This window comes from Lupinus angustifolius, chromosome LG09 (assembly GCF_001865875.1).
Source record: "Lupinus angustifolius cultivar Tanjil chromosome LG09, LupAngTanjil_v1.0, whole genome shotgun sequence".
Taxonomy (NCBI): domain Eukaryota; kingdom Viridiplantae; phylum Streptophyta; class Magnoliopsida; order Fabales; family Fabaceae; genus Lupinus; species Lupinus angustifolius.
Window position 1 is genome coordinate 3,997,775 of NC_032017.1, and position 17,404 is coordinate 4,015,178.

At 31.1% G+C, this 17,404-nt stretch overlaps 1 protein-coding gene and 1 pseudogene across 1 annotated transcript; both read left to right on the forward strand.

Annotated features, from left to right (window-relative positions):
- Positions 9,797-11,877, forward strand: LOC109356408 (annotated as a pseudogene).
- On the forward strand, positions 14,635-15,279 carry LOC109356017 (54S ribosomal protein L19, mitochondrial-like). The gene has a single exon (XM_019599336.1). The coding sequence runs from the start codon at positions 14,664-14,666 to the stop codon at positions 15,123-15,125; it is 462 nt and encodes a 153-aa protein (XP_019454881.1). The 5' UTR covers positions 14,635-14,663; the 3' UTR covers positions 15,126-15,279.

Sequence of the window (17,404 nt, forward strand, 5' to 3'; positions counted from 1 at the left end):
AACGATCATAGTAGCTATTATTGTGTTAGTTAGAGGTAGATTGGTCACTAAGGAAGTTTTGCTAAATAGGAATGTTATTCAGACGACTGAAGAGTTAAAGTGCATCATGTACATGGATCATCATAAATTAATATACCATTTATTTCCAACAAGTATAGAATTATTGAACCTTCATGACTCTTGTTGGCACTGTGCAAAAGGGATGGTGTGATTTGCAGTTGTATGGTCTACTAGATAATGGGGAATGAAATAATCTTTAGTGGGAAGGAGGTGAACTACATGTGAGTGATTGAATTAATCCAAATTAGATATTAGTCTTGATACTCCTCTAAGGGAGGAATTAGATCAATGAATTTGCTAATTGGTGTCTTAACCCTCAGGAGTGTATAGAAATTGGTGTCTATAGATAAATTGTTAACTGATTTCTATTTTGTATCAAGTTAACACTTCTTATGCTTCTTTAATACAAATTTTGTTTAAAAAATGATGTTCATTTGGAATTATACATACATTGGGCTACATTGAGTATAGTATGATTTCAAATTATCTTTACTTATAATGTTAGAGGTTTGAATCCTAGAATTGTCACTTTAGGGAGGAATTTACCCGATATTCATCCGAACTCGAGGGTATAGGAACCACCTTTAAGTCCAAAAGCATTGCCTCATTAAGGAAGACATCAATTACCCCTTCCTTTTATTTGATCCATGACTTTTTTAATATCTTCACACAAAAAATAGTAACAATGACTAAAATTATCACAAACCTAACATATATATCAAAACAAATAAGTGAGAAGTAGCAAGTAAGTAAGAATGAGGGAACTTTTGAGAGAATGGAATGTTATAAGGATGTGAAAAATGAGTGAGAATAAGATTTAGGGATTTTCATTTTAATGATTAATTTGTCAAAAAAATTTCCCTTATTAGCTATCAATTTAGTGATAATTGCTGCTAAAATTGAAAACCATTTTTCTTTGTGAAAATTCTCATCAATTGCTAACTATGACAAATATAAACTAAGATATTTGAAATTATATTTTTTTGATGAATCAAAGTAAGTCATACATGTAACCAAAGTTGTTATCCCATTGCATAAATGCATGGTCCCCCTCCCAAACTTTCTCACACTTGGGAATTTCATTGTTTCATAAATTCATTAATTGACCCTTCCATTAATTCAATCCCATCTTCTAAATCCCTACACTATTAAAAATATATGATATGTTATTTTGGAAGATAATAGTTGATTAGAAAGTTAAGAATTAGTAAGTTAGGTTTATGTTAGTTACTTGTTTTACAAGCTTTCTTTTCTTCTTTTCTCTTGGATAAATAAGCCATATTGGCTCACTTCTTATTCAATCAATTCAATTTTGTAATGAGAATTCAATGACAATAATGAGAGAGATTACATTTCAATGAAGACTTTGATTCTCATTTCTTTCCATTTTTTGCTTCTTCAAGATTTTCTTTCTCTTTTCATTAATTTCTCATCTTTCTTGTTTCATCAAGAAGATCTCTCTTATCTATGACTCTTACCATATTTTAACATTAACCCTAGACATTACTTTTCCTTCAAAGTGGCCATTCATTAATATATTATTATAATTTTCATTTTCAAATTGCTAATTTGCCTAAAGGTAAGAATAACACCAAATAATACCCCTTTAATAAAAAGAAGAATACAACCAATTAATAAAAGATGTCAATTAACTTCAGGGGAGTGATTATATATAAACATTATTTCTCAGTTAATTAGTATGACTTTTAAGATGGAGATTCATTCTCATTGACATTAAGATTATAAGAGGATTTAGAAATTAGAATTAGACTTCTATGTATCACAATATATATAAAAAATATAACAATGAACAAACTACATTTATATGTAACACAAAGTGACAAAGACTAAAAATAAAGAGATTCAACTGCAATATATTTTATTGATGAACCATATGTGTAGCATATATTATATTAATTGACTTTTAACGTGAAATATCAACTTCTAATTAAGTCGATATCATGAAATACTGAAAATTAATTTCTGCGACGTGCTCAAGAATTTCCATTGATGTGACTAGATTTTGTGGACCTATCACATCTCAAATACATGTATATATTACATCCATGAAGTGAAAAATTAAAACCCAAGAAAAAGACGTGCCGTCTCAATTTTAAGCCAACTTCATGTACATAAATGCAATTAAAAATAACCTAATTCGTGTTTATGATACAACACCATTTTAAATTTAGCTTGTAAATAAAATGAGAAAATAATACATTTGGGAAAGTCAATAGTTTTTATATTATTAGCTATATTTCTACTGTTAATTATTATTGAGTAATATAAATGAATTCAGGGTGTATTGTTGTGTAAAAAAAATTATACCAACCATGCATAAAAAGTATTTTCAAATAAAGTTGTGGGTTTTCTGCTATATATTAACAATGAAATTAAAGCCTAATCATTATTAATGTGTGTTTTAAGGGCACCACAACAAATATGTAAATACAATACATAGAAACCAAAAAATTATGGATTTAATATGATTATATTTACTGTGAAAATATTTTTTACACTGTTAGAAAATTATCTATCATTTTGTCAGCAAATCATCTATAATTTATATGTTAACCAATATTAATTCTTAAAAAAAGTAATATTTTTTACACTGTTAGAAAATTATCTATCATTTTGTCAGCAAATCATCTATAATTTATATGTTAACCAATATTAATTCTTAAAAAAAGTAATACAAATCAATAACGAATAGTGCAATGATAGTGTAAAAACACTGATAGTACATAAATTTTAAACTCAAAAAATTATATGTAAAACTCAATTGTTTTTAGGTTTATTTTGATGTTTGTTTCCTGGGGAAATGCGAGGAGACATGTGTGTGGGGGTGGGTTATTTCATAAGATGAAGAAAATAAATATTAAAGATTTGAACAGCTTAAAAAATTAAAGAAGTAAACCCAATAATAATTCATGAGCAGGTGTAACCAATCGTACTATCATTAAGTTAATGATTTTAATGGAATAATTAATTTTTGTGATAGGGTGGATGCATTGAATGTTACATTACAGCCAGACAATTAATTAGTTTAAGAGATACGATTGTACATTCAGATCTCTTTCAGAGACACCATAGTAATCATCATCTCAAAGATTACACCACATGATATTTAATTTTTGATCAAATATATATTGATAGTATATGAAATTTTTATACTATTACTATATTATATATCATTTATATTTAGTCATTATCAACTTTTAATTAAAAATAATATAAATGAATAATAAATAATATAGTAATATAAATCTTTAAGATACCAGTACATAAATATTACATTTTTAGTTTTTATTACATACCAAATTAAATAAGTTTTGTAATGTGTACCAACAACGAAAAGACACACATGTTATGAATATTAAGTGGTAATTGTTTATTGGAAAACTCAATAGTATACTCTAAAGTAAAAGAAAAAATAGAAAAAGCAAACCATTTTCATATATTAAACTTATCTTTTAAGTGTAGTTAACATATACCATAAAGCACACATCAAAAAATTTAAATAAAATGAGCACTAAAGTTGGGAGACATTTAGATTCATACACTTTTTTGTTTGTTAATGGAAGTTAGATGCATACACTTTAATATACATTATTTCATATTATTATAGCCTCGTGAGTTTTGAAAAAGATATTTGTTATTAACATGTAGAAAAATCAAGAGTAAGTAAAACTATTAAGATGACAAGTGTGAAATTACAAGAATATAGCATCATAGTACCATACACATATACAAATATCTCAAAATACTTAATTTGAGTTAAAGCAAGTAAATATGTCACATGAGGTTAGTGTATTATTTAATATATTAATATCTACCATTCATTTTTATAATTAATGTATATGGATTCACCTCAAGTTCTCTTTTCCAATTCATAAGCAATGTTGATATACAACTAAGTCAATATTTGCAAGTTGAGAAATGATATTATTTTTAGGAAAGAAGGTTAGTTTTACTTAAATTATATATTCGATTAATTAAATATTGGATTGTGATAAAAAAAATATAGGATCTAATTTGTACACTTTTATACAATGTTGTATAAATCTTTATATTTATATAAATTTTCTTTGTAAGTTGTAATTGATTTAACATCTCTTGTGCACGTTTCTTTTATTTTTGCTTATAAAAAAACTAAGTCACATAAATAATGTATGATATATCAAATATCAGTACACTTTATAAAAAAGATCACTATTACATTTCAGGACTCTATCAAATCGATCATAAATTACAACGACTATAATAATATTGTGAAACTACCCTTATTATAATATTATATATACTAAAAAGCATCTCGATCTCCATTAGAGCATTTCACCTAAATCACCCTCAAATCTTAATGGAATTATATTTCATCTTATTAATATTACCTCCTTTTACTTTAGTCCAACATAAAATATTACAACGTAAATTAACAACAGTATTTCACATGTATAATATTGGCCTATTGGGTTATTCACACATAAAATAAACAGATTTATAATTTCTACAAAAAATAATAATTTAAAAGACTAATGAAATATCATCTTACAAAATTATTTTATCAATTTAAAAAAGTTAAGTTGTGTCCCTCAAAACTAGACAGAAATGAAGGAAAAAATAATTCTTGAGATTATAATTTACAGTATAAAATATTTAATAATGATATAAATGTGTAAATATCTTAGTTTTTTATCACTAGTTATTGTTTACATTATTAAATACAGCTTACACTATGACACTTCTGAGACTCAAAAATCTAAGTTATTTTGAGCATATGACTTCCAGCTTTAGATTAATTATAGTTTATAAAACTAATGCAAGACACAGCTAACAAACGAAACATTTAAACTATATTGAATAAATCCATAAAATTTAAATATATTGAATAAATTGCTTGAAGTGAAATTGGACGTCAATAAAGTAAGTATTTCCATCCTTACTTACTTGAAATCCATTTATATTTTAACTCATTAAATAATGTAATTATAGGTCTATGCCTAAGTCTTTTGATACATCTATGCCTAAGTCTTTGAGTTAAGATAAAATATACTTAGAGTTTATAAGATTATTTCTTGATGCTCCCCCATCTAATAAAGAAAAGTTATTTTTTGCTTGCTATGCGGAACCTTTAAACATGTTCTCATAATCTTTTGGTTCATGCACCGTATCTGTTATAGCTAGCATTACAATTATTTTAGGCATTTGTGCAGTATTTTTAGGATCCATGCGTGTGATTAATTAATTTAGTATATATGTCAATGTGAAGCATTATTAGTGTAATGTTTCACTAGATCTTTAAGATGACCAAATGTAAAGAATTCGATTCCTGATAGCGACATTTAATAGGAGATAGTCACATACCTTAAAAAGATTAATTTCTTACTCATATAGTAAAGAAATACCTTTAATAATAGTGCAAACTTACTATATAATACCTATTAGGAATTGGTCTAGTTTGAGCAAAGCTAAACCTCAAATATCATAAAAAACTAAAATATAAGATTCAATTGTTAAGGGAAACGCTTATTATAAGCCACATTAAGGAACAAACGAGCAGTGGTTACTCATCTCAATCATTTTTACATGAAGACATAATTTGTTATTTATATATAATATTTCCGTAAAAGATTCCTTGTAAAATAAATGATGGTTATTAATCATCGTGGTTACAAAACTTTATCAAATTTCTATCATTCTTTTCAACTTAAATTGAATTATTTGGAGTTTAATATAATTTTGAAATACCGATAATCTTATAAAAATGTAATTTGTTAAAATATGTTATTATAAAATGATCTTAGAAAAGAGCATTATGTACAAATCTCTTTTCAAAAGGAAAAGATTTATTAACAATAATTTTGAGTAACAATCTCCATATATATATGATATGAGCTTTATTTTCTTTTACAAAGTATTCATACTCAATTGCTATCCACTTAAGTTGTTACATAATAAACAATTTTTACAAAATAGTTCTTGTCTACATTATTATCACTCTTAAGAATAAAGACCATCTTCATCAATAGATAGAGACATTTGCATACTTCTTCCTTTGTTTTTAACAACAAAAGTATAATTTGTTTTTTGGGTACAATGGAAATATAAAAAGCAACAAAATTAAAACATAGAGTACAAATTCACATGCAAGATAGTCGAAGCTCCTACAAGTAGTGTATCCCAGAACATCAAGGAGTCTTGGAGACTCAAACTAAGTTTGGCCATGAAGTCAGCCATTATGTTTCCTTCTCGAAAAATATGTTGAATACGAACCTGCCAATTTCTGTTTATTAAATCGGCGATGCTATGAATAATTGGTTTCAGATGCTGAAGTTGAACATGCATCTTATTAGTGATTATGTGAATAGCCTCAAGAGAGTCACTCTCTGAGATTACAGCTCGATGACTCTGATCCCAAGCCAACCGAAACCCATGATCAATAGCAAGCATCTCAACTAGGATGGGAGACCCAGTTCCAAACTTACCAGAGAAACCTGAAAGCTAAATTCCATCATGGTTCCAGATTAATCCTCCTCCACCAAAAATTTGATCACGAATAGTGCAACTTCCATCAACATTAAGTTTTACCCAACCAAACTTCGGACGACACCAATGAGAACTAGCCAAAGCTACATTCATGGAAAAGGCATCAGTAGAAAACCAATCCTTAAGATCGAGGTGGACATTCTTGGCGACATAGTTAGAATCTCATGGAGTAGTGCCAAAAATTAAATTATTTCGCCACCGCCAAGCCCACCAGAAGCCTGTCAAAAAAAGTCTTCCATTGCGAGATCTTATATTTTTCATTAGCCAAAGCATGAAGGACTGAGTAGTCTAAAAGCCTTGATCATTAAAACTCATACGACACCATAGGAGTGCAGAATGAAAGCAATCTCGAAAGGTATGTAGAAGATCCTCACTATCATTAATACACTGAGAGCACACAGGGGAGATGGTAATATGTCTCCTGAAACGGAATAGGAAAGGAATCATGAGCAGAGAGCCAACAAAGAAATTTGACCTTTTCTGGAACATTCAATCTCCACAACCAACTCCACTGAATCTGAACAATCGTGACCTCGTTATTATTCTTAATCCACCAATAACCTGAATTAGCTAAGTAGAACCCAGTTGCACTACCCTCCCAAATCCAAGAGTCAATAATGTTTGAGGAAGATGGAACTAGAATTTTTAGAATAGCTTCCTTCACATGTATAGGAATCAGAGTATAAATTATGCTAAAATCCCAAGAACAGTCATTCCATAAGTATAATTTGTTTGTAATCAAAAGAGTAAATATATTATTAAAATTTGTATTTTCAGTTGTTTTTAGAAGCACTTATTTCTTTATTAATAGATAAATCTTAACTTCACACCTGACTTATTTGCCCTACTGCTGCTTCCAAAACAAACTGTCCTTAAACAGAGCTAGAGGGTCAATGTGTGTGTTTGGGTTGTCCCTCTGGGATGTCATAGGACAAAGTATCCTCCCACATTTTTTCTTCACTTTTTGGCTTTGGCATTTAATATAATCTACAATGGGATATTAGGCATAACAATTATATACTATAAAATACAATTCAACACGAGATTTTCATTTAGTGAGATATGAGAAGGATGGATGTGCAAAAGCTTATATCACAAATGAAATGATGTTTTCAGGATTTCAATCTATGAATAATGTTATATTAGCACTGAGGTTTTGTTTCTTTATTGTTACCTATATCAAAGAGTTCCATCAGATTAATATAATAGAATTTGTTTGGTAAATAGATTAAGATAAAGTTGATTATATAAGGAACAAAGTAAGATTGTACCTTTCCCACCTTTTATATCAATTAGATGAATATCGAGACCATAGGTTGACAAATAGCCACATTTACCTTCTTCTATGATTTTTGGACGAGTAAGTTTCAATCTTCTTAAAAGGGAGCAACAATTTCGAGAAGAAAGGCTCATGAAATAGACATACTAACGGGTTCTAAGTATGAGTATAATATCTACGCATTATTAGTGTAAAATTTATATACAATTAGTACAATATTTATCATTCATTTGTATTACTTTTTTTAAAGAATTAATGATGATTGAGAATAAATGATGGATGATATAATGATATTGTATAAAAAGTGCATAAGTTTTTTTCTATATACCTTAGCATAACAAAAACACAAATTCTTGCTTGGAATACTAAAACATTAACCCTTGGCATATTAAATATAAGTGAAAAATGCACAGAATGATAATGTAAAGATTTATGCACATTCACTCATTATTTACCATTTATTTGAATTATTTTTTTCCAAAAGTCAACAGTAATTAAGTATCAATGATATATGATACAATGACAGTTATAAAATTTATACACTGTCGATGCATACATTTTTTTCTCATTAAATATAAACACCTTTCTAAGTAAGACTTTGCGTTGAATTCACATATAAGCAAAATTGACATTATTTTTTAATTGTCATTAAGGATCACACGCTAGTGAGTTGTTTTTACACCACTTTTATTTCCTCAAACCTCCCCGATTTTCGGAAACATGAAAACATATTTTCAGAAGATAGTTATTCGAGATAAATATATATATTTCCAAAAAAAATTAAGAATGGAAAATTTTGGTGAGGATATTGAAGAATGAGGTTGAAGTGATCATAATGGAGGGCCCTTGGGCACCAAACATTAACATTTTGTAGTTTGAGCAATAAGCATATGGGCTTGGCGAAATAGTTTGAGCAATAAGCCATGTGTTACAATCTCAGATATGCACTACCCTATCGAGTAATGGAGAGGAGCTAGATTCGGGCTTGGCCTAGTCATTTATTAGAATCATCTTACTTATATACCACACCACCTTTCTATTTCAACCTGATGATGGCTATTTTATTGGAAACCATTCCCTTACCATTGATCTGAAATTCAATGGGATATCATTCTTATTGAGCTAAAAAGCTAGAAGACTAAGGATTATGTTGGTGTAGCCAAAACAATTGTTGTGTGAGAAAAAAATATAGTAATAGTGTAAGAGTTTTTTATATTGTCAGTGCATTATTGATCATTCATTTTTAGTCATTATTAAATAAAATAAATAAATATTCAGAGAAAAATATTTTAATTTAAAGACCTCATACCTAATAATTATGTTTGAGGCTTTAAAATAGAGAATAGAATTGAAGTAATTGGGCCTTCATCAAAACGATACACATAGGTGAGAAAAAAAATATTCCTTTACACTTTCTTTTCTTTTTGAAACAAATTAAATATTATCATTTGCATGAGTCAATTCAACTCTTCACTTTACAGTCACTGATTCATTGTTTTGTTCTCTCAAGTTAACAATCCCTTATATTCTCTTACAATTTCTATAGTTAATGGGTTATGTTGTTGTGATGGGTTTTGTTTTTTCTTCTATATTTTGATATGAGCAAGGGCTAAGTGATGTTAAATGTTGAAAGGGCATGCAAAGTTTGTAACTTTAACGTGATTTGTTACTCCACCAAGAATTTTTAAGTGAATTAATTTATGATCAGTGTTTATTGTTCAATTTCTTTATGTGGGTTTAGTACTTTTGTTTATTCTTGTTATGATTGAGTTGATGCTTGCTTATGAAATTATATAAATATTTGGTCTTTGTTTTTTATCCTCAAAGTTTGGAAATTTGGTTAATGATTGCGTGAATTTGTATCACTTGCTTGTGGAACTATGTGTTTTATTCGTGTTTGATGTGTTATGCAAATCAATGGTTTATAAATAAGATTAATCATTGTTAGACATTGTTGTTGTGAAAGCTAAGGAACTTTTCAACTAGATTTTGAAGTATTATTGCATGTCACTGGTTTTTTGAAGTGATTAGGGAATGACATTCAATGTCACAAGGACATGAAAATTGGGTAATTTTGATTGCTGATCTGTTCTTATTGAACATTTCTCTAAGTGGATCCTGAGTTAGGTAAATGATGTTCAATGTCATACGCACATGAAAATTGCATAGTTGGGAGCTCGTCCATGATCATCACATTTGTTTTTATTGATGTTTGATCATGAAATTTCAAGTATTTGCTCTTAATCAATTGGTTTTTATCCACAAAATTTGAAATTACTTTGACGAGTTTGTGAATCTTTATTACTTTCTCGATGAACCAATTATTTTTCTCTCTTTTGACATGAAATACTAATGGCTGGAGTTTAATTCTTGTTTCAGGTGTGTGTTCAGATTAGTTAGAGGAATCTCAAATTGAGATGGCTCATTTACTATCATCTTCTTGCTCCTTGACTATCTCCTGTAGAAACAAGCCTCACCTAAAACCTTTCGATCATGTCTCGACATCATTCTCGACCGCTGTTTCCTGTAACAATTCCAGATCTTCATTTAGAAGGCTTTTCTTGTATGAGCAGAAGCCAAGAAAAAGTTCTGGCGACCCTTTTAAACCACAGCGAGTAATGGTCATTGGTGGAGATGGTTATTGTGGTTGGGCAACCGCCCTCCACTTGTCTAACAAGGGCTACGAGGTCGCCATTGTTGACAGCCTTGTTCGTCGACACTTCGATCACCAGCTTGGACTAGATTCTTTAACACCAATTTCCTCCATCAGAATCGCCTTCAACGTTGGAAATCACTCACTGGAAAAAGTATTGAGCTCTACATCGGTGACATATGCGACTTCGAGTTCTTATCAGAAGCCTTTCAGTCATATGAACCCGACGCAGTCGTCCATTTTGGGGAACAGAGGTCTGCTCCTTACTCTATGATAGATAGGTCAAGAGCTGTGTTTACACAGCAAAATAATGTTATCGGGACACTTAATGTGCTCTTCGCTATAAAAGAGTTCAGGGAGCAGTGTCACCTAGTTAAACTCGGAACCATGGGTGAATACAGGACTCCGAATATTGGCATTGAGGAAGGTTATATTACCATTACTCACAATGGAAGGACAGATACTTTACCATATCCTAAGCAAGCGAGCTCGTTTTATCATCTTAGTAAGGTGCATGATTCACATAACATAGCCTTCACTTGCAAGGCTTGGGGGATTCGAGCAACGGATTTGAATCAAGGAGTGGTATATGGCGTAAGAACAGATGAAATTGCAATGCATGAAGAGCTTGGGAACAGGCTTGATTATGATGGAATATTCGGAACTGCGTTCAATCGGTTCTGTGTTCAGGCTGCTGTTGGACATCCACTTACAATATATGGTAAAGCAGGCCAGGTAACATACCCATTTACTTGTTTATTTCTTATTGAAGTGTTTTTTTTGTTGTTGTTGTAATTGCTATGTTTAATCATGAATAGATTATTAATGTTTCATGTTTTCAAGAAAGTCATACTTCAAATGGAGATAATATTGGTAATCAATCTTCTGCATAGTGTGCAACCATTCACAATTTTAGCTTTTAGATTTCTATTTGGCTTTTGAGGTTGCATTTGACATATGTTAAGATTAAGAGTCAATTTATTATTGCAGCCACAAGAAAACTTTTTTCTGCACTATAAGATTAAAAGTGAGTTTATTTGTTGCAACTCACTCTAGTTATCTGAGATTTATTGATAATAACGAATTGGTCACTTACACTATCATACACATGTTAACCAATTCACTGAGCAATTTCCGGTCAACCAACTTGCCAGCCTTGTTACAAATGCAGGTGTGAAGCTAGGCCTTGACGTGAAAGCTATATCAGTGGCAAACCCAAGAGTCGAGGCAGAGGAGCCTTATTACAATGCCAAGCACACTACTCGTCGAGCTCGAACTGAGGCCGCACCTTCTTTTGCATTCTCTTCTTGATTCCATGCCCAACTTTGCTGTTCAGTACAAAGATTGTGTTGACACGAAACAAATTATGCCTAGTGTTTCTTGGCCAAAAGTTGGGGTCAATACAAAAACTTTAACAAACTAAGAAGGTAGGTTCACTAAGAGAGCATATCTAATATCCACAAAATATGCTACTTCATATATCACTGCTTGTGATTAGTTGAAAAAATGTATTTAAATTAACTACTGCTGAGGGGTACACTTTTTGTACATGGAGTAGTATACTTTTTCTGACCAATCACAAACAGTGGTACATGAAGTGTGTTACATTTTTTGGGACTGAAGATGTCCAACCGTTCACTACTGCTGAGGGGATATATTATGCATAATGATTGATGACTCTTGTAATAGGTTATGCTGCATTGTCTTGAATATTTCAGATTGCTACATTCTAGGATTTATATGCTGCTATCTTGAGAGTGATGAATCTCTGTGTACCTCTATGAAGAGTAGATCCTTGTGCTTTAGAGTGCTCTACCATGAGAGCCATGTCTATATCTATGTGTTGCTGCTATGTTTAATGTTGAGCTTCTGGAAGTAATTATTGTTCTACACCCAAATGTATTCATCAAATGGACAACATGCCAAATAAAAATGGTAATTTATTTGTTTTTAATGTCACTATTTTCATATGTTAATGTACCTTTAAACTTTCAATAGAATAACAAATAATTTTGCGTTCAGAGATTTTTATTCATGGGATACAGAGCATTCTTCCATCGGTTAAGTCAAAGAAACATATAAGTGAGTTTGATATCAGCAAAACACGTCTCCTTAATCTCTCGTCGTTGGCTTATCATCAACGAAACACGTCACTTTTACCTCTTGTCGGGAAGACTTTCGAACAAGGATATCACCACTTGGATCTATCGACCATATCTCATCTGGATCTATCGACTATTCATCACTTCAATACTCCTCGGTTGAGTCGTCGAACCATCTGCTCTGATACCACTTATTGGAAGATTTTTATTCATGGACTATAACATTCTTTTGTGAGTTAAGTGAAAGAGTCATATAAGTGGGTTCGACACTACATTTTGACCTAAAACCTTAAAATATTATGTTTATGGATCCATCTACTTATATGTTCTTCAACTTATCCATTTCTACACAATGTGATACTTATTCATTCACACTTAAAATACTAGTACACTTTTGAATGCAAAGTTGAGCAACTATCAATTACTCTCTACATGTGTTTATTTACATTTCAGGTTTATTACCCGAAATCAAAATAAGAAAAAAGACAACACCATATTTTTGTAATGTTAAATTCTTGGAAATGAAAGAAATAGGGATATGATAAACTCAGTCTTGTTTTCCTTTGAAGCACAACCCAGTAAGACAGAAAATTAGACTCAGGTTATTCACAGCTTTTCAAAATCTTGGTTCTGACACATCAACACTACATTAACAGTCACCTTCCAATCTAATTAGAGACTTTAGATTTTACATTAAATTACTTTTAAATATTGTAATTTTTATGAATGTGATTGTTTTTAATTGTGTATTCTATTAAGTCTACATGTACATAAATAATTAAGATTCACTTTAGGAACAAAATAAAGATAACAACAAAATTTTGAAAAAATAATAGCAGAATAAAAATGAACATATTATGTAAGTGGTATCAACATGACAACAACACATCAATAGATAGTAGCAAAAGTGACACAACAACAATATTGTAATCAATACTAGCACTGCACCACAATACAATAGGAGCACCTGCAACTTAATTTTAATATAGATCTAGTTTTTGTGATTTCAGATTTTTTTAATGGATTTTAATTTTATTTTTGGATGGGTTTGGATCTAAATACCCTTAAATATGACACCCATTTTTAGAGAAAATTATGTGACTTAATGGTGGGTAATCAAATAAGAATAAATGGAGATACAAGTGTCATACAATAACGCACAAAAGGTAACATGTAATGACATTTTTATTATTTTGTTTATCTTGAAAACACATTTTTGTCATTGAAAATATGAGTAAAAACAATTATTTGTCTCTCCATTAATGGAGAGTATCCTTGTTCCTCTTCATTATACTCAATCTCACATCTATAACTAGACTCTGTTAGACTCTCCTTGTAGTCTCGTCTAAGTTATTGTTATGGATTCAAGATATTTGGTAGAACGAATAAAATCAATTTTTGAACAATATTTTTCTATGAATTTAAGCATAATTCAACTTTCAAAATGAACTATTACCACATGGTCATTACTTAAAGGTTTGGTTTGTTAGAAAGTTTCCTTTTATGTTGGTAGGGTTAGATCTATCAAGGTTTTCTTGTCGATGGTACAACCTAAGGAGTCTTTCTCTCAATTTATCTAGGATTATTCCCAACATTTGTTTTGGGTTTTCTCCACACGTTCCTTACTAGATACATGTACATAATTCATTTGAGTATGTATCACTACTCGAGAAAATCGTAAAAAATACCATCCTAACTACATTTGGCCCAAATCATTATCAGCTAAATAAGTAGTGTCCATATCTCCGTGACACTCGAAGTTTGTGTACATTGTTTACTAGTGATTCATCTTTCACAATTACAAATTATTAGTTAACTTAGGTCTAACTCACTCTAAAACTAACTCAACCTCAAGCCTCATAAAAACTATGCTATTCATCCTATCACATTGAAAATATTGAAACATAAAGCAAAAGGCCAAAAATTTGAAAGTGGGCTTAAATGGGCTTTACACATGTAGTTTCAAGCCCACATAAGGCCCAATATAAACATTAAACCCTCAGTAACTTCACATCTACCCACCATGGCCACTTTGAAGGAGCTCCGTCGTCCCGTCGCCGCAACTATCCGCCTCACCGTCCCAGCCGGCGGAGCTCGACCGGCACCGCCTGTCGGACCGGCGCTCGGTCAATACCGTCTGAACCTAATGGCGTTCTGCAAAGACTTCAACGCGCGAACACAGAAGTATAAATCGGACACGCCGATGGCCGTTACGATAACGGCGTTCAAGGACAACACGTTCGAGTTCACCGTTAAGACGCCATCGGTCACGTGGTACTTGAAGAAAGCGGCGGGAGTGGAATCTGGTAGCGGTAGGCCAGGTCACGTGACCACATCGACGTTGTCGCTGAGGCACGTGTATGATATCGCGAAGGTGAAACAATCGGATCCTTATTTGCAGAACATGAATCTTGAATCTATTTGTAAGAACATTATTGGAACCGCTAATAGCATGGGGATTCAGGTTGTTAAGGACCTTGATTGATTCAAAATTGAATCATGATTTGTCTTAATTTTTTACTTTATATTTGAAATTAGGAATTGAGATTAATGATTTTTTTGGTTTTTTCACATGTGTACTAATGAGTGACATAGAAATGTTAGATTCTATGAAAATAATATGAATTGTATGGTTGAAATTGCATTGTTATATTGATCACTACTTCCATTGTGTGAACATGTTAGAAAAGGATAAAGAAAATATAGATAGTTACATGATACACAATATCGGTTCATCACTACTTCTATTCTTTATGACGAACCTGATACGTGATATTGTGAATTCGATACGCGGTATGTATGTTAAATGAGTGAATTGTTTGACTATGACAAAAGATATAGTTTGTATTCTATGTTTCGTCTATTTTATAAATAGAATAGATAGGAGATGAGTTTGGTTAGAACATGTGGTGGAACTTCAGGTGAAAGGAAGTTGAGATTTTGCTCGTCAACTTGGTGTGAACTATGAATGTGTCTAGTCCTATCATATAATTTTAATCTAGTGGCAGTATCTCATTTTATTTGTGTCCTGTGTTGTAATTGTGGTTCATAGGATACAAATTATATAGCTAATAAAAAGTCTGAATTTTGAGAAGTACATAAATGGTTCTACTTAATTAGGTTTGTGCCACTATTTGGATGTTTTGATCCTTGGATTTTCAAGCATGCAATATAGTGGATTTGTTGGGCTGAAGTGAGCAACTTGTGGTGTTGTCATTGTTCTGTGCTTCATGCATTCTTTTAAGAGAAATTCTAATTGCTTATCTCTCAGTCACATCTCTCGCATTTAGAAATTAGGAGTATATGACAGAATATTATAGATTAGATAAACTATAATTAGATGGAATGTGCAGATATAAGACGTGAACTGTCTATAAGTGTGTGTGAGTAGCAGTATACTTGTGTAAATGCTAGTTTGTTATGGCTGGTTATTGTGTTTGCTTGAAGAATAGAATGTCTGTTCTGTTTCTCATATAGAGAAACTCGGTACTAGTGGATGACCACCGATCGATATCCCATCAATGCAAGGCTAATCACTGCTGCCTCTGCTTTGGTGCTATTATGAAAGTGATTGTGATTCGTGTGTGCTTGTTTTTAACTGATCACAATTTTGGCTAAACAATAATATACTTTGAATGTTTTTGACTTCTAAATAATCTGAGTTTTGTAAAAACATGAATTATGCTAGTTACTCATGTCAATCAGCTTTATTTTATTTCAGGGATATGAACATCTTGTTAGGTAACTTTATCTTTTATTATGTAGGTACATAGAAATCATTTGAGTGATTGCTATTTTTCCCCTTCAGTGTATTGAGTTTTAGGACAAAATGGTGGCCATCTCATTGTAGGTTAGGGTATGCCTCATGAGCATTGTTATTTAGCTAATTGCACTTTAAATTTGACAATTCAAAAATATTATAAGGATCCTTCTTCATCTTGTTTTCCTTATTTTCTCCCATGCATAGTTCATACTTACAAATAGGCCAAACAAATAAGACTTTTAAACAGGTTAGACTTTAGCTTTGAATTTTTAAACCGGTAAAGAGGCCAGACTCATACTCTTATATGCTATATAAGTTCGGCTTGTTTGAGGAAACATATCTTTTCCCCCCTTACTTCCACCAATTTGTTTTCTCCATTCTTAAGATGTTTGGTGTGATATGATGTGGAACTTATTTATTTGAGTGTCCTAACAAGTGGTATGAGTCAATTTGGTTGAATATTATTGGCATGGATGGGGAAGTTTTAATAGAACGCCTAATACTTTGGCAGCTTTTGCTGAAACGAAAGGCCATGCTTTATGCTTCATGATAACCATTGATAGGTACTATTTCAGCTGAGATATTGATTTGAAGGGTGCATTAGTTCTTTGTCTCATTCTTGAATTGATTGGAATGGAAATAGAATAGTGACTCTTTTTAAATAAGACACATTTATAATAACTTGAGTAATCCTTTCCTCTATGAGTTAAATTTTAGGAAGCTAATTTATTGCTAAAGATCAACTTTTATTCGCAGGAAACAATTATTCTGACAAACAATAAATCCTTTAATACAATTATTTAATAAACTTCAAAACTGAATAATATTCTTAAAATATGCTTTTCCATACCTCAAATGAAAATTTTATTAACGTTTTTCAATTTCAATTGAGCATAGATCCGGCATGTTTCATGACCTCATGGCTCCTTCGTTCATTTACAAAATTCTTATTGTTCGATGAGTCATAAGTCATAAATGATAATGGGTATATATCTGATGTC

What these genes read in the sequence shown, in the direction of transcription:
- LOC109356017 (XM_019599336.1), top strand. Translation starts at nt 14,664, where the DNA reads ATGGCCACTTTGAAGGAGCTCCGTCGTCCCGTCGCCGCAACTATCCGC.